This window comes from Eschscholzia californica, unplaced genomic scaffold, assembly GCF_041429995.1.
Source record: "Eschscholzia californica isolate CP2 unplaced genomic scaffold, dmEscCali1.0.p SCAF_2, whole genome shotgun sequence".
Taxonomy (NCBI): domain Eukaryota; kingdom Viridiplantae; phylum Streptophyta; class Magnoliopsida; order Ranunculales; family Papaveraceae; genus Eschscholzia; species Eschscholzia californica.
In genome coordinates, this window is record NW_028238309.1 from 8,881,092 (window position 1) to 8,905,518 (window position 24,427).

General features: G+C 33.8%; 2 protein-coding genes and 4 pseudogenes across 3 annotated transcripts; 3 read left to right on the plus strand and 3 right to left on the minus strand.

Annotated features, from left to right (window-relative positions):
- Positions 1-1,360: 1,360 nt before the first annotated feature.
- LOC147555961 (putative long-chain-alcohol O-fatty-acyltransferase 8) lies at positions 1,361-2,130 on the minus strand (the record flags this gene model as incomplete). The annotated part of the gene is made up of 1 exon (XM_086658553.1): positions 1,361-2,130. A coding segment is annotated over one exon (606 nt), but the record flags the coding sequence as incomplete, so codon positions are not given.
- A 2,564-nt stretch (positions 2,131-4,694) lies between these two features.
- LOC147555962 (peroxisomal membrane protein 11A pseudogene) lies at positions 4,695-5,486 on the plus strand (annotated as a pseudogene).
- A 1,794-nt stretch (positions 5,487-7,280) lies between these two features.
- LOC147555963 (uncharacterized) lies at positions 7,281-10,113 on the plus strand. The gene is made up of 2 exons (XM_086658554.1): positions 7,281-8,519; positions 10,063-10,113. The coding sequence occupies exons 1-2, from the start codon at positions 7,281-7,283 to the stop codon at positions 10,111-10,113; spliced, it is 1,290 nt and encodes a 429-aa protein (XP_086514680.1).
- A 2,051-nt stretch (positions 10,114-12,164) lies between these two features.
- LOC147555964 (acyl-CoA--sterol O-acyltransferase 1 pseudogene) lies at positions 12,165-13,273 on the minus strand (annotated as a pseudogene).
- A 4,395-nt stretch (positions 13,274-17,668) lies between these two features.
- On the minus strand, positions 17,669-18,508 carry LOC147555965 (small ribosomal subunit protein uS12-like; annotated as a pseudogene). Its single transcript, XR_015234926.1, has 3 exons — positions 18,327-18,508; positions 18,090-18,216; positions 17,669-18,002 (listed from the first exon to the last, which is right to left on the minus strand). The product of XR_015234926.1 is annotated as a small ribosomal subunit protein uS12-like (transcript).
- Positions 18,509-22,188: 3,680 nt separating this feature from the next.
- LOC147555966 (low affinity inorganic phosphate transporter 1-like) lies at positions 22,189-23,418 on the plus strand (annotated as a pseudogene).
- The last annotated feature ends 1,009 nt before the right edge of the window (positions 23,419-24,427 follow it).

Consider the following 24,427-nt stretch of genomic DNA (forward strand, 5'->3'; position numbering starts at 1 on the left):
CATCACAACACACACCACATAATATTCCTTTAGAAACAGAGAGAAAAGGAGAGGAGAAAGAGAGAGGGAAGAAGAAAAGAGGGAAAAACTTAAAACATAGAAAGATAAGTATGGGTAACTATCTGCAAATGGAAGGCTCCAAAACCAAATTATGGTTGTTGACAACCCCTGCAACAAACAATTTATAGCAAAATTGGGTATAAATGCTACTTTTGAATACCCGAGAAGAACTATCTGCAAATGGAAAGCTCCAAAGCCAAATTATGTTATGATAATACTGATGGCTCACTTCGTATAAACAGAGGCGGTTATGGTGCTATCATTCGAGATGAACAAGGAAATACTATAGGTGCAGCAGCAGGGACAACAACTCCTTCTACTATTACATGAGCTCCAAGGCATTGAGGCAGGACTTAAATTGGCTAACGCCCTTCATTTAAGTCGGGTGCAACTCAATACTGACTCGATGACAGTCAAGTCATTCTTTACCACACGTGGCCCTAAACCACTATGGCATTGTTGGAACATTTGAGAAGAATTTTGCGCCTCACTACGGGATTACAAGAACTGGAGGTCGAACACATATACCGAGAGTCGAATAGAGCTGCAGATATGTTAGCTAATTGGAACACGACACACACATATGAAGAACTCCACCAGACAAGTTTCACCGAGGAGTTACACGATATCTTTCGTGAGGATAAAGAAGAAAAATTGTATTTAAAAATTAAGTAGTCTCTTTTATTCTTATTTGATTGGGTCTGAGCCCTCTCTCAGTGTACCGTTTCAAAATATAAAGATAAGTATGGGTAACTACCCCGTGGAGGAGGCGCCACCCTAAAACGGATCTTTCTCTCTCTTCTAACTCTTTTTTCTTATATTATTGTTTTTTCATAATTGGACTCTCTGTTCCCAATTTTTCTATCTCGATCTCATCATTAATTTTCTACTGGTGAGAAAGCTTAAGATGATAAACTATGTATTTCATATTATGGGCATACCTAAGATTAATGACTTCATTTAATATAAGATAGAATCAGAACATGTGATTTGTGGGTAATACAAAATCTAATTAAACCTCTTAGCACATGATGATAAGTAAATCTCAAGTAGTCACCTCTTTTTTATGTTGACTAAATGGAACCAAAACATAAAATAATTAGTTTACGAAAACGTTGAACAAAAGTCTATAGATGCGATAGGAAAAGCATTATTTGTTGCACTAGCCATTAGGAGAATCGAAAACCTAAATAACACATAAACAGGAACAAAAAATATTTAAAACATAAACTACAGATAAAAATTGCAAAACAAAGCTCTTGGCAAAAACAAAAGAATTACTTCTAAAAAGACAAGAAGAGATAAAACCCTGGGTCTCCATTGACAGAGTGATTCCATCATAGGCCATTTCCTTACACTTCGTGTCCCAATTCAAACAAAAAGTGAAATTATACCAATATTGAGGATCCTATAATAATAGAGAATGTGAAGGATGTGATATTTGGTTATAGCAAAGTTAATAACTTACAAAAATGATCTTAATCTCAAATTGTCTTTAACAAAATCAGCAAATATACCATATTCAGCCATTGCTTTTAGAACCACATCATTCCTCAAAAGTTGGGGGAAGAACCACAGAAATCCTGTAATAGCAACAAACCCGATAGTCAATGGTCTTGATATCCATGGATTCAACTGCCACCTGTCACCTACAGCCTTCTTGATTCCCAATTCAAGTGCCACACAAATCCCATGTATGACAAAAAACCACGTCACCTCCCACGTGGGATCAACTCTTGTAATGTGATAGTATATCAACTCATGCATCAACCCTGACACCACGAATGTCATAAATGCCCCTAGTAATGGGGCCCACATCTTTTCGAAAATACGTACGGAAAGACTGTATACAGGTACATACACGGTTGACCGCAAAATATTCGCAGCCATAAGGTTCCATCTCCTACCCCAAAAATCTTGAAGCGATGTCGTTAAGAATGGCTTATTAAACTGGGGTTCGAGCTCTACACCTAAAAGTGATCGAGCCACGGTTGCGCATGTGGTCACCATAACTTCAACCGATGAATATATGTAGAGGACTAAGAGAACTTTTGGGTGTATAAATCCATTTTTTTTTTTTTTTTTTTTTTTTTTTTTTTTTTTTTTTTTTTTTTTTTTTTGTTGACAATGTATAAATCCATTTTGGTATACATACATGTAAACTACAAGGGCCAAAAATAAGATTTTAATGGCCAAATTAGAAGATGGAGTCAAGGGTGATGCTTCTTTTTTGTTTTGGGGAGATGGGTTTTGTTTGATTTTAATGGGAAGACAAGTAACAGAAATGAAAGATGTGAATGATGAATTTGCTTGACTAGATGAGGATAATGGACCTTGGTCAAAGGAAAATAAAAGGAGCTTGAAATTAGCAAGCCAAGTGAAGAGAAAAGAAGTAGTACCTCTAAGAGTTATTGAGAAGAAATCTAAGGGAAGGATTGTGAAATAATAGAAGATAGGAAGGAGAAATAGAAGTCTCAATTTTCCTTTTGGGATTTTTGAGGCTATGAAGTAAGAGTAAGATAGAGATGCAAAAATTAAAATGCATACCTTGATGAAATTCTTAAATTCACCCTCCATCATCTTGTTCTTCCCCTTCCCCTTCCCCTATCTCTCTCTCTAGATTTTATTTTGACAACATCATCTTTTGTTCTCTTTTTCTCTCTCTAGATGTTTGACAATACTTGGGTGTTTTATTTTGTTGGTGTTGTGCTATACTATAACAATTTTTTGGACATGGTTGACTATATTCATTAATTAATGAGTGATTAGTTATTATAATAGAGACAGAGAATTTGATCTGTTAGGAAATTATACTACTTTATAGGAAGGAAATAGTTGAGAAACTTCACTTTAAATGATTTTGTAGTTTGGAAAAGAAATATTTTCTGCCTAATCTAAATCACATTTAAAAAGAAAATCATTTATTACATAACTAAATTTTTTGAATGATCACACCTTTTCAATCTGGCTTATATAGAAGTCACATTGAAACCTCACTCATTTGAAAACTACTTTGTAAGTAAAGTATAATAACGGAACCATATGTAGTTCACAAATGCTGAGCACATCTTATTAGTTATTACAATGTAATAAAAAAAAGGGTTAATTCCGTTTTGGCCCCCGATTTGTGACCAACTGGCCGTTTTAGCCCCCATAAGTGTCCGGCAGTTCGTTTTGGCCCCAAGGGCCAAATTTTTGACGAAATTATCCTCGGGGGCCAAAACAGAATTATTTTTGAAAAAGGGTAAAAACAAAAAAAAGCCACATCACCCCTTTCTTTATCATCCACTTCACCTTATCTCTCCTCCATCTCACCACCTCCTCTCCACCTCACCCTTCTTCTCCGGCAATAGGTTGCCGGCCGGAATAAAAAATTCCGGCCGGCCACCTCTAAAAAAAAAAAAATGCTCTTTCTCTCTCTTCTTCTTCTTTCTCTCTCTTACTCTTCTTCTTCTTCTTTCTCTCTCTTTTCTTCTTCTTCTTCTTCTTCTTCTTCTTTCTCTCTCTTTTCTTCTTCTTCTTCTTCTTCTTCTTCTTTCTCTCTCTCTTCCTCTTCTTTACTCTCTCCCTCTCTTTACAAGTCCGGCGAAGGGGAGGATCCCCTTCGCCGGACGTCTGGTTTCCAGACCTTCACGGTCTGGAAACCAGACTTTGAAGGCCTGGAAACCAGGCCGTGAAGGTCTGGTTTCCAGACCTTCGTCTGGATCTGGAACTCCAGATCCAGACGAAGGTCTGGAAACCAGGCCGTGAAGGTCTGGAAACCAGACGTCCGGCGAAGGGGATCCTCCCCTTCGCCGGACTTGTAAAGAGAGGGAGAGAGTAAAGAAGAGGAAGAGAGAGAGAAAGAAGAAGAAGAAGAAGAAAAGAGAGAGAAAGAAGAAGAAGAAGAGTAAGAGAGAGAAAGAAGAAGAAGAGTAAGAGAGAGAAAGAAAGATAATTTTTTTTTTTTTTTTTAAAGGTGGCCGGCCGGAATAAAAATTCCGGCCGGCAACCTTTCGCCGGAGAAGAAGGGTGAGGTGGACAGAGGTGAGGTGGACAAAGAAAAAGAAAAAAAATAAATTACAGAAATGCCATGGGGGTAGAAAGGGGGCAACGGAATTAACCCAAAAAAATATTTGAGCTTATAGCCCAAAAAACGGGGCCTAATATGACATTTAGTCCACATAATTCCATTAAAGATTTGAAAACCAAAATAATATTGTAAATGGATATCTAGTCCATTGGTATGGCCAGCGCTTTGGGGAAAGCTAAATAGTTTCCGGGGTGTTAAGACTTGGTCAATTTTGTTTGACAATTTTATTTAGGGGAAAACAAAATAGCTTCTCCACCTCAGTTATCTCTCTCTCCACCTCACTTCTCTCTCCACCTCATCTTCTCTCTCCACCTCATCTTCTCTCTCCCTACCATTCTCTCTCTCTTCTCCGATTAGGTTGCCGGCCGGAAAATTTTCCGGCCGGCGACCATGAAAAAAAAAATTCACTCACTCTCTCTCTCTCTAGAAACTCCGGCGTAGGGGTTTGTCTTCGCCGGAGTTTCCATTCCGTTCATGGGTTTTTTTTTAATTGCCAGTTTGAGCACACCTTTCCACCTCTTACTCTCTCTCTACCACTCCTGTAAAAATAGTTACATACTAGATGGAAGCTCCCTCTGTTTCAATTTCAGAAAACCCTAAACCCATCATAGTGAGACATGCTAACAAAAAAATGAAAGAAAGAGATTTTCTTACCATCTCGAATCTTATCTATCAAAGAGAGATGGTGTTGACAAACTCCTCAAAACCTCAAGGTATGCTTCTAAAATTATCTTAGCTTCTTCAATTCTTCCCCAAACCCTACCTTTAAATCGTTGTTTGAAAACCTTCGAATCAAGCGTTGGTGTTAGTCGTAAAGCTTTTCGGTTAGGTAAATTCGTTCAAGACTTAAATGCTTTAAGAAAATCAGATTTTGATTCCAATCATGAAAAAATTCTCTCAATTTTAGCTTATGGAGGTGAGGGTATTTACTTTTTTGTTGAACACTTTGTTTGGTTGGCTAAATCGGGTTTAATTGATTCTAAATATTCATCTGGGTTACAAAAAATTAGTGCTTGGGCAGAATTTATAGGGTATTTTGGTAGTATTGCTTTGAAAATTAGGGATTTGAAAATGATTACCGAGGCAGAGGATCGTTTGAAATCTAGTGTTGAAATTGCTATGTTGAGGGGAAATGGATATTTAGAGGAGATGAAGGAAATGCATAAGATGAGAGAGAAAAAGTTAATGAAGAAACTTTCAATTGTTCAAGATTTTGCTGATGGGTTAATGGCGTTTTCGGATATTCGAGATGGAAAAGGGTTTTATTCAAGTCCACTTCTGTTAGCATCAACTGGATTTCTTTCAGCTCTTATTAGTACTCATAAGAACTGGTTGTCTTGCTGAAACTTTGAGTTTTTGAATTCAGACTTTCGAGATATGATCTGTATTTTGCCTTGTACTTGTAATTTTTTTTTAATATATTATAGTAGCTTGGAGATGAACGTGAACCTATGAAGATTCTAGAAAATTTCCGGTCGGCGACCTGTCGGAGAAGACAGAGAGGTGAGGTGGAGAGAGAGAGGTGAGGTGGAGAGAGAGTGAGGTGAGGTGAAGTGTTTTTTTTATTTCCCCTTAAAATTTATTTCTCCGGAAAATTTCTAAAATTCTACATATTCCCTTTAAAATTTCATACCCCGGAAACTATTTAGCTTTCCCCAAAGCGCTGGCCTTTTTTTATTTCCCCTTAAAATTTATTTCTCCGGAAAATTTCTAAAATTCTACATATTCCCTTTAAAATTTCATACCCTGGAAACTATTTAGCTTTCCCCAAAGCGCTGGCCATTGGTATACATCTAGAGAGAAAAACACAAATCCCTAGAATATATATTAATTCATAATACCTAATATAACCTTCCTCATATATTATGATGGAGACCATCTTCCTATTGGGCCTCACGGCCATGGTGATAGTGGGCCTCACGGTCAAGAAGCTACATTAGCGTAGTTTCTATAATTAAGTATTTAGGGTTTCCATAATTATGAGTCTTAGCAATCAAGGAAAGTATTATTAGTAGTTATTTTATTTCCTTATTTGAGTCTATCTAGGAAAGTTTTATTTCGTTAGTTTAGTTTATTAACAATGGTGGATTCCATTACTTTTACGCTTCCGCAACAATCTACATCAGCTGGTATTCAGAGCCTCAAGAATCGGAGAACATATAAAATTTTTTTAGATACTTCTCATCTTGAATGTTGGAAAAATCTTCCACGTTTAAGTTGGGATCCTTTTAGAGATGCACAACAACTCTATGTTGATCGAAAAGATCAAAACAAAATTAATGTCGTTTCCAAAATCCCTATGTTTGATTGTCAATATCATATAAATTTTTGGATCCAACAGATGGAAGATTGGTTTCTGAACCAAGAGGTTCATGATGAAGATAAGGTTTTTGTCATCGAACAACATATGTCCGCAAGAATCTATGAACATTTCAATGCAATGCAATGGAGACTCATTAATCAAGGGAAAAAATTCGTAGATGATTGGACTACATTGAAAAGCATCTTCAGGTATGTTTTTCTTCCTTTAGATGAATATTTTTCTTATGTGGAAACAAAGATTGAATCAAGTAGACAGTTCTCCAATGATACTTCGATCACCGTGATCGATGATATGGAAGAAGAAGAAGTTCTTGACAAAGGGAACAAATTTCTCTCAATGGCCGAGGAACAGGAAGGAAGTAATTTTCCTTCATCGAACCTAAACTCTATTTGTGATACAAAGAAACCATGTCCGGACCAATTATTTGATTCATATACAATTCCGGGAGTAGACATCCTCGTCTGCAATCATAAGATTCTTCCGCCGCATCTATTCTCCACTTCGCCTCTTGATCAAAGAAAATCGTTCATAGATAATTGGAATCAAATTAAAAGTATTTTTCGATATGCTTTTAGCCCTTTAGATGAATTCTTATCTTATGTAAAACCTCGATCAGAAATTGCGGCAAAAACCCTAGTCGATAAAACCATGACACTTGACCAGGAAAACAAAATCCAAGAGGCTACAAAAAACCAAACGAAGCCTCTTCTTCCTCCCTCCTGTTCTGGTATTCAAAAGAGAAGATACAACCATCAGAATCATCATAATCTTCAATTTGGTATTGGGTTTAAAACCCCTTTCAAAGTTCTTCGCTTAGGGGAAGTAATGGCGACGGAAGTGGAGGAGATCGTTGACAACTCAACTATTACCTCTCAGCTGACTGATACAGGTAGTTCTTGCAAGGAAACTGAATATGATAAAACTGAACATGATAAGTCCGAAGTAGATAAGCTGCAAGAAAAGGTTAGGGAAGTAGATGCTTCTATCCAACGATCCGAAATAGATCCAAAGAATGAAGTAGAAGTAGTTTGGATAAGGGTCAAAGCTACTGCATCTGTGTTATCTTACTTGAAATCTAGGGCAAGAATCTTGGTTGTTCCACATTTAATCAATACTTCTTGTGGGACCAGACATGAAGAAGGTGTTGGACTAGTTGACAAGAATGGTATACCATTATCTCATTGGTGGAAGGATGCAAATATTTCTTCGTCTCACAATCTAGACGAGGAGACATGGATTCAAACTGATAATAGATATGTTTCTGTCAATGAACACGACGAAGCTTATATTGCTGAAACACTGAAGTCTGTACAAATGGTCACATATGTGATGGAGGTTCTTGTTAAGAGGATTATTATGGCAGAAACAAAAAAATGTATTGAGAAGGAAAAGGTAAAATTGCGTCCAGAAGAAATTAAAAAGAAGGCTCGCCAAATAGAAAGCATGTATGCGAAAGTAGAGGAAATGGATAAGTTCGCGCCAAATACAAATTGTATTCTGAATGAAATGCGTCAGAAGGTAGAAGATATGGTACATGAAACATCTAAACAAAGGGAACGAGCTTCAAAAATTGAGCAAGATCTTTGTCGTGTAAAGCAGGATTTTGAGTCACTGAAATCTTATGTTAGTAGTCTTATCAGCGTAAGAGAAACTCTTCTTTCTTCGGAGAAGCGGTTTCAAACAATTGTCAAAGTTAATGCCCATCACCTGCTCGATATAATGTTTCTTCGAGGTTCTCCACCTACTCGATTATTTCAAGTGAAGACAATGGTGCCTACTCAAAGATATAAGTCAGCCGGAAGAACATGTGGTGACTTTTCTCAGGTAATTCCTAACTTGACATATTATGATCGAGTTTTGGTTTATAAGCATCACGAAGACGAATGTGGGAAGATTGTTCAAGCAAAGGATTTGAAAGTTGATTTTTCCATCAAGAAGGAGGTGGTATTTTCACCGCTTTTGTTCAAAGATGATGGAATATGGTATTTTCAAGTTTTGAATAGCTCCGTCTTATACGTTTTGGATGGGAGGACGACATTCATCGTTTTTCCAAGAACAAAGAAGGTAGTATATGTGGTTTCTTTCCTCAAATTAAAAGACGATGGACGATGTCGCAATTTACTAGACGTATCTACGTTGGTATTGCTTTTGCGAGTATCTTGACAATATATGTTTCACATTATAATTGGTGATATTGTCAATATTTTTCTTCTTCGGATTTTCGGCAATTTTCGTGAAAAGTGGGAACTAAGGATTGCCTTCAAACTCGTCGCCGAAGTTACCTTCAACATCGCTGATATATATCCTCATTACTTGGACGATCCGCTTTATGACAACACCAACTTGGGGGCAAGTTGTTCCGCAGCGGGGGAGTATGATGGAGACCATCTTCCTATTGGGCCTCACGGCCATGGTGATAGTGGGCCTCACTGTCAAGAAGCTACATTAGCGTAGTTTCTATAATTAAGTATTTAGGGTTTCCATAATTATGAGTCTTAGCAATCAAGGAAAGTATTATTAGTTGTTATTTTATTTCCTTATTTGAGTCTATCTAGGAAAGTACAATCTCTATATAAGAGAAGTCTAGTCTGTCTTTGTGAACCAGATCAGAGAATATTATCAACCAAGTTTATTATTAATCAAGTTATTAATCAAGTTTATTGTTTATCGTTATTTTATCAGTTTTATTTCGTTAGTTTAGTTTATTAACAATGGTGGATTCCATTACTTTTACGCTTCCGCAACAATCTACATCATATTATAACTGACTTACCAACAAAATCCTTGAATATCTTTTTCCATTTTTATCTCCCACATTCTCTCTCCAATCACGTTTCTATTCAAAATAATGTTAGCTTCATTATCTTCAGTAACAAAAACAATTTATTTTCTCTCACTAAAACCGTTTCACTTAATAAATCTCCATTAAACTCAGAAATCTTGTTTCATCTTCTGTAGATTGTTGTGCAAACATTCATCCTTTATCAGGTTTGACACTTTGAAATTCATTATAATCACCATTGTTAAGATCTAATATTGTTTCTCATGTTAAATTATCAGATTATGTTGCTCTATTATGGATCATATCAGATTTATGATCCAATTTTATAATATATGGTTACTAATTCATTAATTCTAATGTATGATGTTTATTTTCTCTCTCTAAAATTTTCATAACTATTTGTTCGTGAATTTCATTATAATCAAATTTCTCTCTGTATCATCTAATCAAATCTTCATCATTATTCAGTATTTTCTCTCTCTAAGATTCATAGCGAATTTTATGATGTTAATGTTAAATCCTTCTTTACAATTCATTTTATTCGATTAAGAAGTGTTCGTCTCTATGTATTTTGTTACTTTTTAGTAGTTTTAGGTTACAGATTTTGATTTTTAGATCATTTTTTCAAATCTTCATAAAGGTTTCCGAACAATTTTTGATGCAGAGAAGATCTCGTACGATTTGTTATAACTTAAGGCACACGATATATAATTTAAAATAAATTACGGATCGTTTACATTCATCCTTTATCAGGTTTGACACTTTGAAATTCATTATAATCACCATTGTTAAGATTTAATATTGTTTCTCATGTTAAATTATCAGATTATGTTGCTCTATTATGGATCATATCAGATTTATGATCCAATTCTATAAGATATGTTTACTAATTCATTAACTTCTAATGTATGATGTTTATTTTCTCTCTCTAAAATTTTTATAACTATTTGTTCGTGAATTTCATTATAATCAAATTTCTCTCTGTATCATCTCATCAAATCTTCATCATTATTCAGTATTTTCTCTCTCTAAGATTCATAGCCAATTTTATGATGTTAATGTTAAATCCGTCTTTACAATTTATTTTATTCGATTAAGAAGTGTTCGTCTCTATGTATTTTGTTACTTTTAGTAGTTTTAAGTTACAGATTTTGATTTTTAGATCATTTTTTCAAATCTTCATCAAGGTTTCTGAACAATTTTTGATGCAGAGAAGATCTCGTACGATTTGTTATAACTGAATGCACACGATATATAATTTAAAATAAATTACGGATCGTTTACAATAAATTTCATATCATTTTTTATCCAGAGAAGAGCTAGTACGATTTAGTTGTAACAGAATGTAAACGATATATAATTTACACGACATTACATGATGTTTACTGAACATAACACATACATAAAAGTAGCATTTAAATTCGTTACTAAAGTTCTAGTACATTACGCAAACATCTTTTGTACGATGTTTTTATAACAGAATGTAAAATATATGTATTTTGTTACAAATTATACATACTTTATAAATAATATCTAAAACATCTCATAAATCTGAATACATTATATATAATTTATTCAACATTACGCGTACCTTTTTCCCAAAACAGTTGTCATTTATAGTACAATAAATGTTCCAAAAATTATATGTAATTTATTACACATCATACATATTTTTTCACATAACAGTGACCTTGTGATTCAAACTAAAGTTATGTTTGCCTCCTAACACATTATGAAGTTTAACAAACATTATGCATAATTTATTTCATTATGCATGTCGTTTCTAGTAAATTATATGTTTTGTTTACAAATGTATATGTTTTCTTTTTGTAGTTTTGCTGTTACTTGTGGAATTTCCTACAGAATCATCCAATATAAGTAAGACCACAAAACTAAAATCTGATGGTTGGGGTAAAATATTTACTGAAGTTGGTCAGCTGTTTCCTGGTGGTGCAAAAGCATTTCGATATGCTCTTCGACAATATAGTGTAACTGTTGTTTGTCCTGCTCAAGACTACAAATGGAGAGTACATGGATGGGAACCATTTTTGAACCAGAGAAGATTTTGTACGTTTTTTGTAACAAAATGTAAACGATATGTAATGTAAAAGAAATTATGTGTATTTTATTGAACATGACACACATACATGTGATAAATTACGTTATATACATGACAAATGATGGTTTCCTCGTCATAAATAACACAAAATTTACGTATTTGTTTCATAATTTGTATTCAATGTGTATTTATGTATGAGTAAAAACGAAAACAAATGTTGATGTAATGTTCCCAGAAAAATATACTATTTCCAAATCTGAAAGTTAAGTGAGAGAAAATGATATATACGTGTTGTATATTAACCCCCAAATCACGCTAAATTGATTTCACAAAATATACTTTTTCTAAATCTGAAAGTTAAGTGAGAGAAAATTGATTTGAATCGAAAAAAAATTACATAGTAAGATAGAGAAAATTGATTTGATTTCCAAATCTGTAAAGAAGAGAGAGAAAATTGATTTAGAAATATCCGTGGTGATGGCGTTTCGTTTTGGTTAGGATTTTAGTTTCTTATCGATTCGGGTAATAGGAAAGAGAATATTTGATTTTCAAATCTATTTAGAGGAGAGAGAAATTATGATTTTTTTTATCTGTTTTTTGCTTTAAAGCCCCCAAATCACGCTCGCTCACGTTAGAAACTTTCCAGATCCACCCGGAAAATTAAAATTCCCGCGAATTTTTTAGGAGGGACATGGAAGGTATAATTTCATAAAGTATGGGTTATTTTTGTCCATAATGTAAAAGGACAAAATATCCATATTTTGCGAAGATTGGATCATATACCTTTTTTGAACATTATTTTGGTCTATATACCCATGGACCCTAATGAGATACGTGAATAACATGATGTATCGAGAAGAGAAGACCTGATCAACAAGAGTTAAATATATTTGAAGCTCAAGAAGATTGAGTTTCATGAGAATGTGTATTGTGATAACCCAACTTATTACTAATGAATTCCCAAAGAATAGCGTACTCTTGAGTTGCTCTAACATCGACTCGACTTCGTAAATACTGAGGAAAGAACAACCAAAAACTAGTAACCACCACAAATCCAATAGCTAACGGTCCAGAAATATATTGAGGCAGCCTCCACCTGCCCTTAGAATATTTTTTCATCTCTATCTCTACAGCCAAGCAAACCCCATGAAGAAGAAAGAATGAGAACACTTCCCCAGTGGGCCAAACACGGCCTAAATAAAAGAAGATCAATTCATGCATAAACCCAGATACAACGAAAGTGGCGAGTAAGCCCAGTAATTGGCCCCATTTCTTTCCTAAAATACGCGTACTAGAATACCGTACTGGTATGTACACGGTTGGCCGTAGAATACCTGTTCCCATGAGATTCCATCTTCTACCCCAAAAGTCTTGTAATGAAGTTGAAAGTAATGGTTGGTTAAATTGTGGTTCTAGTTCTAGTCCGAGTAAGAACCGAACCAGTCCTGCAAATACTGCTAGAATCATTTCTAAACTGATGTACATGTGAACACAATCAAGGACTTTTATAAAATATGGGTGTAATTTGTGTTTATAATCATAAGCCCAAATTAATGGAACCAAAATTAGGGCTTTAATGAAATAGAATAGTGTTGATTTAGATTGGTTTGATGTTAATATTGGTGATGGGTTTTCTTTGATTTTGATGGGAAGACATGCAATGAAAATGAAATGCAAAAATGAGATTGATGGGTTTGAGAGAGGACCTTGACCAAAAGAGAAAAGGAGAAGTTTGAAATTAGCAAGCCAAGCAATGAAGAAACCAGTGTTTCCAATAAGATGAATTGAAGAGAGAGATAGTGGGAGGCCAATAAAGATGGGAATGATTGGAAGGATTGAGATGAATCTTAGGAACCCTTTATGGAGAGTTCTTGAGATGAAGTAAGAGTAAGTTAGGCATGCAAGAACTATAATCCATACATTAGTCAAGCTTCTAAATTCACTCTCTAATTCCATTCTGTCTTGCTAGATCTCCTTTTGTACTTTCTCTCTACTTTGAGAAAAAATGAATTCTTCACTAGTGATGGAGATGGAGTACATGTGAGAGTGAGACCCTTTTTATGGATTTTTTTGGGGGAGAAAGAAAAATGACCTCTCTGTGTGAGACCCTTTTTATGGAGTTTTTAGGGGAGAAAGAAAAAGGGCCTCTTTGTGTGAGACCCTTTTTATAGAGTTTTTGGGGGAGATAGAAAAAGGGGAAATTTCTAGAAAGGTCAAAATAATATTGAAAATGAGTAGAAAAGCACAAAACATTTGAAAATTATTATTCAGGTCAAAAAGTGTGCAAATACTAAAATACCCCTTTTTGTCATTTTGTGTAACTAAATTCTTTTATTTTTCTTTAAACTTTAAATCGATATAACTTTTGTTTGAGATGTTGGATTTCTATAAAAATTATATATTTAGAAATAATTTTTCATTAGCTTTCTAATAAGATCCACTTTCAATATTTTTTTCAAAAAAAAAACTCAGAAAAAAACGGCATTTTTTTTTCCTTTACGTTTTTCTGCAAACGTGTTTGTAACAATCTGTTATGCAAACATGTATTTGCATTTGCGATAATGCAAATTCATTGCAAACATGTGTTTGCATTTGCGATATTGCAAACATGTGTTTGCATTTGCGATATTGCAAACTGCGTTTGCATGTGCGTACAATGCAAACTGAGTTTGAAAACCCGAACTGCTCTTACATCTTTGGTGGTGGTATTAAAGAGATAAAGAGATGAAAACCCGAGCTGCTCTATGGTGGTAGTGGAAAACTTGAACAAAGGAGATAAGAATAATCTCGTATATTATCCCGAAGAACATAATTTTGTTATCAAGTAATAAAAAATTGTAAACATTGAATCAAAGATGAAGAAGGAGAAGAACTGAAGAAGAAGAAGAAGAACGTTTGGGAGAAGAAGAAGAAGAAGAAACACCTAAACTTTATGAGTTTTCTAGAAAGAAGATAGATTTAAATGAGTAAGGGTATTTAAGGAAAGAATAAAATAGAAAATGACCTTAATAATAATTATTCATATTATTTTAAACCTTATGCATCAATATTCATATTATTTTGGTAACTTTTAGTTAATATAAAATGTTACATGCTTTTTTAGTTATTATTAATAATATATTGACCTAAACAACCATTTTCTCATAGAAAAAGGGCCTGTTTGTGTGAGACCCTTTTATGGATTTTTTGGGGGAGAAAGAAACGAGTCTCACACAAAGAGGCCCCTTTTCTTTCACCCCCAAAAAAATCCATATATAAAAAGGGTCTCACACAAAGAGGCCCTTTTTTGGATTTTTTTGTTGCAACCACAATTTCTTTTTGTTGAAATATAAATGCATTAACCTACGAATTACTACAAGAAAGATGGATCTAGCGACAATTTTTTTATCGCTAAACATTATATTTTGTCATAAAATATTTTTATCGACCAAAAATAGTTTTTTTTTTCTTGTTGAAAGTCGACCAGAAATAGTTAGTCGTCCCTTGGTTGCAGTAGTCCGGTCACCAAAAGTATTTAGAGACCAAGTAAGAGTTAGTTGTAGAAAATAATTTTTTAATGACAAAGTTTATTTGTCATTATAAATATTTTCAACATCCAAATTGTATGGTTGTGGATGTCCAAAGCAAGTTCTTTCCTCTATTAATCCTCCCCAAGATAAACACATTATAAACCCTAAAAATCAATTAATTTTGAAACCCTAAAACATATTCACTTCTAAACATATTAGGTTGTTCTCCTATGTTTTTAGGGTTTAGTGATTATAAGAAAACAAAGCTTTGAAAAATAAGATGTAGAAAAGAAGAAAATTGGAAAGAGTTTAGGGTTTAGAACCCTAGAAAGATTTTGCTTAAATTTATAAAAGTTCTTTCTAAATTCGTTTATAGGATCTTCTAAAAATTTAGTTTTGTTTAACTCTAAAATTGGGAGCCCTATAACAACAAATAGATATAAAAAAAGTCAATCTCGGTTGACCAATTTTGTAGAGAATTTTTATTCTCCAGATATTTTTTTTATTCCCCAAAACCGCGGCCTTATTTTTTGGGGCAAAAATAAAATTTGACACAAAATAACTTATTGGTAACGACTATTTATTTTGCTATTGAAAACAATTTCCCGACGAACCACTTGCTCGTAAACACATATTATAGCAACCAGATTTCATTTTCTCCCTAAAACCTATCGTTATTTTTTTCTAGGACACGGAGGGAAATATACTCATTCTGTTTTGGTGACAAATCTAATGACAAAATTCTGAAATGGTTGCTAATAACATTTTTTCGTGATAATTTAAGAAGTCATCGTTGAAACTCACTTTCAGTGACAAATTTCATTTCCTCGCCGAAAATATGGTCGCTAGACCTGTTTTTTCTTGTAGTGAACGGTACAAGATAAACATAAAAAATTACATAAATGTAGAATTGTAGAAAATATCTTCGAACTCTAAAGCGTTCTTCATTTTGTAGCCTGCACATACGACAACTCATCTTGAAAATGATACGAATTTGATCTTAAGACTCCGCCTGGTTGATTAAAAGATGAAACTTGTACCTACCTTTATGTAACATTAAAGATAGATAAAACAAACACCCAAAGTTCCAAAAGAAAATGAGGATGTTTGCAAGAAGGAACCAAAAAATGATTTCGAATTATTCCGCCAGTATTCTCTAAATAAAGAGACCATGTCCACTCGAATTTTAAAGAAAAAAAAATGAGTCACCTGTTATTGGAATCGCTGTCATAGCAAAGGTATAAATACCGAGCTAATCTAACAAAGGATCGCAATTGAGTTGCTAATAAGAGTGGAAAAGTGAAGCTATTAAGGAATTTGGATAAAAGTTCAGATCTATTCAATAACCAAAGACAAAAGTAAGCAACAAAAAGGGAGCTGGGAGATCAGAAACAAGACATGTGAGGTGATTTTCAATATATTTCACTCTTCATCAACCTTGAGCAATACATAGACCAAACAATGATAATCAAGTGTTAAAATCAACTCAGTGATTAAATATGTTTGAGGTTAATAGTAAGAACAAGACGTATGAAGCGTAAATGATGAGAAGGGTAAATTACTTCCCAGAACTCCTGTGATCGTTTGCTTGACTTGATTTTTCGATCCACGCTAGCTTGTAGTCTCAATTGGTTGCAAGTTGAGCCTTTACCTCTAAGTGATGACAAATTTTTGGAAGAGACTAAAGAATTAACTGGAATCTAGTTGCAGGTATGGACGCCGAATGACGTATCGATTTTTCTAAGATATTTAAAGATATGTGAAGATCCAGAATATTTAGTTTCATATATTTCTAATATCTATTGTACTATATCTACTACTATTATTAGATAGATTTTGTGTTGTTTCCTAATTTAGTAACGAGAAATTAGGAAACCTTAACCCCTAATTTCTCTATAAATTAGAGAGGGTTCTAGGAATTAGATTATGGAGTTATGTCTGACCAATGTAATCGGTCAAACTCATAATTGTTTGTGGTGATTGTCAATAAAGAAATAATTCTCCGTGGATGTAGGTCGTAATTGTCCGACCGAACCACGTTAAATTATCGTGTCAATTATTTTATTGTAGTTCTCTGATTATCTCATAATCGTGAAATTTAACACAAAACACAACCCAAGATGAAACTAGATCTAAAATTCTTGAGGCGTAAATGAAATTTGATGAAGGTTGATGAAAAATGGAAAAGCAAAGGAATTGAAAATTTTGGTATAATTATTTCTTCTCACCCATTCTACAAGAATATTTATATATTTGGAAACAAAAGTAAACGTTATCAAAATCTAACAGAAAGGCTAAAAGAAAAATCAAGTAATTAAGGCGTTGGTTACATCATCGCTTTTAACAACATAATTATTGCCCTTAATTTGGTTTGTTATTCATCATTTTATAAAAACTATGGTATATCTCGTGCCCACACTTGTATCAATCAAATGTTACGAAATTTATTGTTATATTTTATTGAGAGAGAAAGATTTTTATTAGTTATTATTGTTTTGTTTCTTTTCTCTTAAATTAGTTATTACTAGGTATAACCCGTGCCTCCGGCACTGAAAAAAGCAGTCTTCGAGCAAAAAACATATAAAAACACAAAGAAGAAAAAAAAAATGATAGAAGTATATAAAATATCTTCGTGAAGAAAATACAATAGGTAAAGTCTTGATTTAATCAGTTTATATCCACAGAAACAATAAAAAGAAGAAGATATATGTAATGAACCTAAATAGATTCTCGAACAAAATTACATAGGCATATTTTCATATTTCTAAGTATTCACAACATAATCTTTCAAATTTTGAATGTTCCAAGTAAGTTGATATTTTGATTACAGAATTTAATTAAAATTGTTGAAGGGGATAAACTAAAAGTTAGGGCTTCTCCATAAAGGATAAACCCTTCACATGAATTGTTAAATTAGTAGGAACTGTGTAGTATATCAGTTCCTTCATATGATTTTTGAAGTTAGGGCTTTTCTTGATAAAATAGTTGGAATCAACTTTCTACCATAATACCATAAACCTAAATGAAGTGTAAGATGAGTCAAACATTTCTCAACTAAACTTAAGACCTTGGCTTCTTGTTCTTCTCCTTAAACAAAGCAAGGAAACACTTGCTACGAACACAACTTTGAACCTAACTCCAAGAATATCTCCGACATCATGCCCTTTACGTCCAAATCCGACAATCAAAATCTCATCCTGCCAAGGAAATAAAGAAAAAGCTTTAGTTTTTGAAGATATGCTCATTCATAGATGCTGATATCCAAATTTTCGTTAATGACTTACATTTTCTTCGATGTAGTCAAGGCACCCATCATCTGGGTACAAAAGCAGCAATCTTCTCACATTCTTAATCAACTGAACTCGGGCACACTTCTTGATAGCAGAGTTAGGCTGCTTAGCTTCCATTCCACTGTAAATTTTTTAAGTATTTCTTAGTTTCCAAGTAGTGAGTCAAAAAAGTAAGGACTAATGGCAAGTAACAAGTACAAGAAGATTATTATACATCAGTATTAGCCTCACATTTTCTCAAGAACAATGCCCTTAGCATGAGAAGAACCGGCAACTGTCTTCTTCCAATCATTTCCAATGAGACTTCTTGTATGATTTATCGGCCCACCTCTGTCTTCTGCGGTGGGACTTGAGCTTGCGACCAGCTTCCCTATGGTGGGACTTGAGCTTCCGACCAACTCCCATACCTCTTGTCTTCCTGTATAACATTCATTCTATGGGTTAACAACCGTTTACTTATCTATGAGTGACGATAAATAGCAAAAATCCCAAGTAAAAGGCAGGTAAAACATTCCAACTCTGAGAGTTGGTGATGAATAACTCTTTACTACTTCCTCGACACAATTTAAACATTTCAGGGCAAATTCACGATCAACCAATGTTTACTTTAAGTACATCATATATGTTACTACTGCCCTAATTGGTCCTCAAATACTATGATCTTGCTCTCATAATCTCATCAAATCAGAGAAAGCGTGACCAAACCCAATACATTTTTAAACCATAGTTTACTGAAATAAGAAGCCAAATGTTTTATCAATCAAAATAATCTCTTCTAATGGCATTGGAGATCAACTTCCAACAATCCATACTACCAGCAAATGTAGAAATTAGAATCTAGATAATGAAATTCAGGGGATAGCTAAAAAGTATCAAATCTGGGTGATAATCATTACAAACATAAACTGAAAAACTAAAACCCTAGAACAGTTAGTTGGCCTACTCAAATGCTTTAGTTCACCGTACAGTTCAAACTAAAGACCACAATATATTCATTTTTTGGTATCTCACAGAGTTTGAAGAATAGTTTCCACGTGTGTATTTAAGTATTGTCTATAATATACGAACACCTAATCCAGCCAACCAAAGCAAAATATCCCATCATGTGCTTGGATTCACACACGATAATAGAAACCTTATAATATAATGCATAACGAAGCCTTACCACCATCCACATCATTGGTTGCATTTGCACCCTGCTTTACAAGGCTGCACCCATATCTTTAAATCTATCCATGAACGGATGCTCTTCGCAACAGTGACACCATCTTTTTTTACTTTCGACGTCCCAAGTTTGTTCTAATACAACATTTCGCCCCTTCGAGAAATCAAACCATCAAAACAACCATCCATCAACTATAACATGGATTACTTGCATTAAGATTTATCACAGCCAAATAAACTTAAATTTCCATTCAAATGAGGTTGAATGCTTCTGCAACAACTACACAAATAAATGACAAAGGGAATGATTGATTCCCTCTCTTCCATCATAAAAATAATATAAGTTAAACTACAAAAAATTGAAAACTGGAGCCCAATCCACCGACAATGAAACCAGATCAAATTCAAAAAATTGAACTAAGAATATCAAAATAGGAGAACAACCTTACAACTCTAATGAGAAAAGAAGCTAACCTTGAAGGTACAATTGGTTACTTGGTTGAGGATTTTCATCAAACAACTGGAGCTCACAGCTCATTAATCCAATTACATAATTACTGGATAAAGAAAGAAGATTAACAGTGAAAGACTAATGATTTTCCTGTTTTGACGTTTCTAAAAAAGGATTTTCAATAACCGCATTAGAAAACCGAGTTGGGTGAAGGTGAAGTCGTAAGAAACTTCAGAAATTTACTTGCGTGAAAGATCTTCTACAAACTCGTTCTTATCTGCATATCAACAGAAAAAATATATCAAAATATTGAAGAACAACAATAAAACCAAGATTCTTTTTCACCAATACCGGAGATTTGGGGTTTGTGGTGTTAAAACTGATAAATGTATTAATGTAGTTTGTGGGCTCACCATTCTAATGTCAATCTTATAATAACAAAATAAAGATTGAACTTCACTTGTACATACCTCAATTAGGAGCATGTATTATTTCGAACCTTATCACAAACTTCAGACTGGTATAGAGCGCGAGTTGAAACAATGAAGGTATAGATGCCCAAAAAATTTCTTAGGACATCGAGGGACATGCTATTCCTTCTATAATTTAACATTAATTGATCAGCATATCTAGTACTCAATCGAACAACCCCAAACACATAAGTGAAATAAGACGAACTGCCATTAAAAACATTCATTTCTTGTTCAATAGAAAAGTTCGATTCAAAATATAATGACTAAACCGTCCACACTCTATAACCTAACAACCTTTCTCGGTCAATCTTAAGTAGTTAGAACAGCTAAAAAGAAAGCTTTTAAGTAATCAAATAAGTTATCACCGAAAATAAACAATAATTAGGCAATCTCATAAATTGGGCAATTAAAAATCTTCCTTTTTACATAATGGAACAACTTGCTAAGAATTGTCGGATTCAAGCCTTCCATATTTGTTGTTTCACATATAGTGAGGAAAAAGTTAGTTCAGTCCCTCATACGTAGAAACTTAAAGTATGGTAATTTCATAACTAAAAGATTACTAAACAAAACAATCATAAGATTTAACACAAATTTGAATAAAATTGAGGAACTAACCGCGATCTTTTCTGCCAAATGAGCAAGTCGGAGAATCCTGATTCGCTATTACTGCTACACCTTGAATTAGGGCCACTACTACCATTCTCCAAGAAATCACTACCAAAACTGCCAAATCAAGCTTACTTTCAAGGCTAAAACCATTTATGTTCCCAACCAATAGCCCTTCATCACAAATCAACTTCCTTAGTAAATAAGAGAGTCTAACACAATCGAATAACTTCATTGGATCAGGATTAGGTAAAAAGAGATTCAGATCAATCAGTTGTTCTCAACCTATTGTTACACATCAATGAAAAAATGGAGTAAGGAGATTCACAACTTTGTACCACAATCAAGAAACCGAATTACCTTTTAAGAAAAATTGCTTTTAACAAAAAAAAAGTAAGAAGTTTCAGAGTCATTACCAATAAAGAACTTTGTCCCACTCACCATAAGTTGTCGACAAAATACTCTTGCTGTTTCATTCTCTCTCCAATCAAATAAGAATTAGATTTATCAATCCTCAATATCAAATTGACACAACAAGATTAAGAATCTAAAATAACCTCGACCTTCTTCTTTGAATTATGAAGGCCTTATGTGATTTTCTGACTTCTGTATTGCCTTGGAAGATGAACCAATTTGTATGGTGTATTTAAGTACTCCACTCTTCCGTTTAAAAAGGAAAAATCAAGTCTCTTCCATCTCACTCTTTCGTTTCCTTCTTCTGTTTAGGTTTCAAGTCTCGAAGGGGATTAAAGACGGAGAGAGAGAAAAAGAGTCTGGTTTGGAGACGAAGGGTTTTGGTATTAGGGGTTGTTTTTTAGAAGGGAAAATGGTTGTTTAGGTTCAAAATATTATCATAATAACTAAAAACACCTAGATATTTTCCTATTAAGTATAAGTTATCAAAATATTATGGGTAATAATAGGTCAAGTTTAAAATAATTTTGATATTTACTATTCAGGTCATTTTCTAATTGTTTGGTTCCTAATATACCCTTGCCCGTCAGAAATTACTTTCTCTCTCAAGAAACCCAAATTTTTTCTAGGGTTTTTCTTCTTTCTTCGAGTCCTTCTCTTCTTCTTCGAATTTTCTTCCCCAGACACTTATTATTATCCAAATCAAAGCAAATACAAACTATGTTGAATTTAGAAAGCCTATGGACAGCAAATTACCTCCAAGTGGGCAAAGTCAGGTTAGTTTTTGTATCAAAATTCCTGCGTTTTTTTCAAAATTTCTAATGGTATTTGTTGTGCTCGATTTCATAGCATGATTCGTCGAGGGCTTTTGTTGTTCCTGAGTTTGCTTTTGAAAGTTTAGGGTTTATCTTGAACCTTTTTATAGTGGATTTCTGATTTCTGCAAATTTTGGATATGATTGAATGTTCTAGTCTACCCCAGCATGGTAGAGACATATTTAGACACAAAGGAGTCATTGGTTTTTGCTACAATTGCTTCTGGTCTATCCTTTGGTCATTCACCTAATGCGTTATGATCACTCTCTATTTTTGGAGATTTTGGTTAGGGTTTTGTATTGGTGGTGACTACCCATTATCTACAACTATTATGTCTGAATATGCCAACTAAAAAATGAGAGGTGCATTCATTGTTGCAGTTTTCTATGCAAGGTTTTAGATTTTTATTTGGAGGAATATTCGGAACAGTAATTTCATTAGTATTCAAAACTCTTTATAAAGCTCCTATGTATTCCGTCGATGTTTGGAGTATAATTTTGATGTTTGGAGCTTTACCCGCTGCTTTAACTTATTATTGGCGTATGAAGATGCCCGAAACTGCAAGATATACCGCTCTTGTAACGCAAGATACTAAACAAGCAACTGCAGCTATGTCAAACGTTTTACAAGTCGAAATTGAAGTTGACTGCCCCGAAAAAAACAACAATTGAGAATAAATCCATTAATAACTCTTTCGGGTATTTTCGAAGAAATCTGTTAAGAGACATGGCTGGCATTTGCTTGGACCAGCTAGTACTTGGTTTTTACTTGATATAGCGTACTATAGTCAAAACTTATTTCAGAAGGATATTTTTACTGCAATTGGATGTATTCCACCGGCAGAAACTATCAATTGAAGAAGCTTATAAATTTGCAAGAGCACAAACCATGATTGCGTTATGTAGTACTGTTTCTGGGTATTGGTTTACGGTGGCGTTTATCGATCGAATGGGTGGATTCAAGATTCAATTAATGGGGTTCTTTTTCATGACAGAATTCATGTTAGGTCTTGCAATTCCTTTCCACCATTGGACTTTGAATGGGAACCATCTAGGGTGTGTTGTTTTATGTTCTCTAACATTCTTCTTTGGTAATTTTGGTCCAAATGCTACTATATTTGTAGTTCCGATCGAGATATTTCCCGCTACGTTAAGATCAACTTGTCATGGTATATCAACAGATTGTGGTAAAGCTGGTTCTATAATTGGTGAATTTGGTTCTTATATTTAGCTCAGAATCAAGATAAAAGCAAGGCTGATGCAGGTTATCCAGCAGTTATTGGTGTAACAAACTCTCTTTTAATACTAGCAGCAACAAATGGGGTTGGCTTCCTTTTGACTTTCTTATTACCAGAATCAAAGGGAAAATCACTTGAGGAAATCTCACGAGAGAATTAAGATGATGATGAACCGTGAATAGCTATATTATATGCCTCGATTTTGTATTGACTTATTATTCATTTGTTTCTTAGTTCTTGTTGTGTTTATGTATATGATTCATTGATCAAGTTTGTTTTTCTCAATCTCTCTCTCTACATTATTTCATCTTGAAGTATTGAAAGTTTAATCTTAAAGTAGAAAATAATAAGAATTTTGAAGGTTTGATTTTAAAGTCGACCACATAATTTCTTCATGAGTTTTATATGATGAATGATGAAATTAATTCCAAACTCAAGATTTCGTACACATACTCTTAGTTTATATTCTTGATTTGCAAATTGAGTTTGCAAGATATGTAACTCAAGATTATATTCTGCAAAGCTTGCAAATCATGTTTGCAATCTATATTTTGCAAACATTGTTTGCAGTTTACATTATGCAAACATATGTTTGCAGTTTACATTATGCAAACACATGTTTGCAGATCAGATTGTTGCAAACACGTTTGCATAACAGATTGGCATAACAGATTGTTGCAAACACGTTTGCATAGCAGATTATTGCAAACACGTTTGCAGATCAGATTGTTGCAAACACGTTTGCAGAAAAACGTAAAAGAAAAAAGCGTCGTTTTTTTCTGGATTTTTTCTTTGGAAAAAAAATATTGAAAGTGGATCTTGTTAGAAAGCTAATGAAAAATCATTTCTAAATATATAATTTTTATAGAAATCCGACATTTCAAACAAAAGTTATATCGATTTAAAGTTTAAAGAAAAATAAAAGAATTTAGTTACACAAAATGACAAAAAAGGGTATTTTAGTATTTACACACTTTTTGACCTGAATAATAATTTTCAAATGTTTTGTGCTTTTCTACTCATTTTCAATATTATTTTGACCTTTGTAGAAATTACCCCTTTTTAGAATATGGTATTAGGGGTTGTTCATCTCAGTCAATTCTGCACACAATCTTATTCAACGGTCTAGATTAAGTCTTAGGTTTTTCTTTGTCCCACTCACAAGCATT

Bases quoted from the DNA above. Each gene is read 5' to 3' on its own strand.
- LOC147555963 (XM_086658554.1), top strand. From the start codon at position 7,281: ATGGCGACGGAAGTGGAGGAGATCGTTGACAACTCAACTATTACCTCT. The intron at 8,520-10,062 runs GTAGTATATGTG...TTAAATTATCAG, and splicing joins TTTTTCCAAGAACAAAGAAG to ATTATGTTGCTCTATTATGG.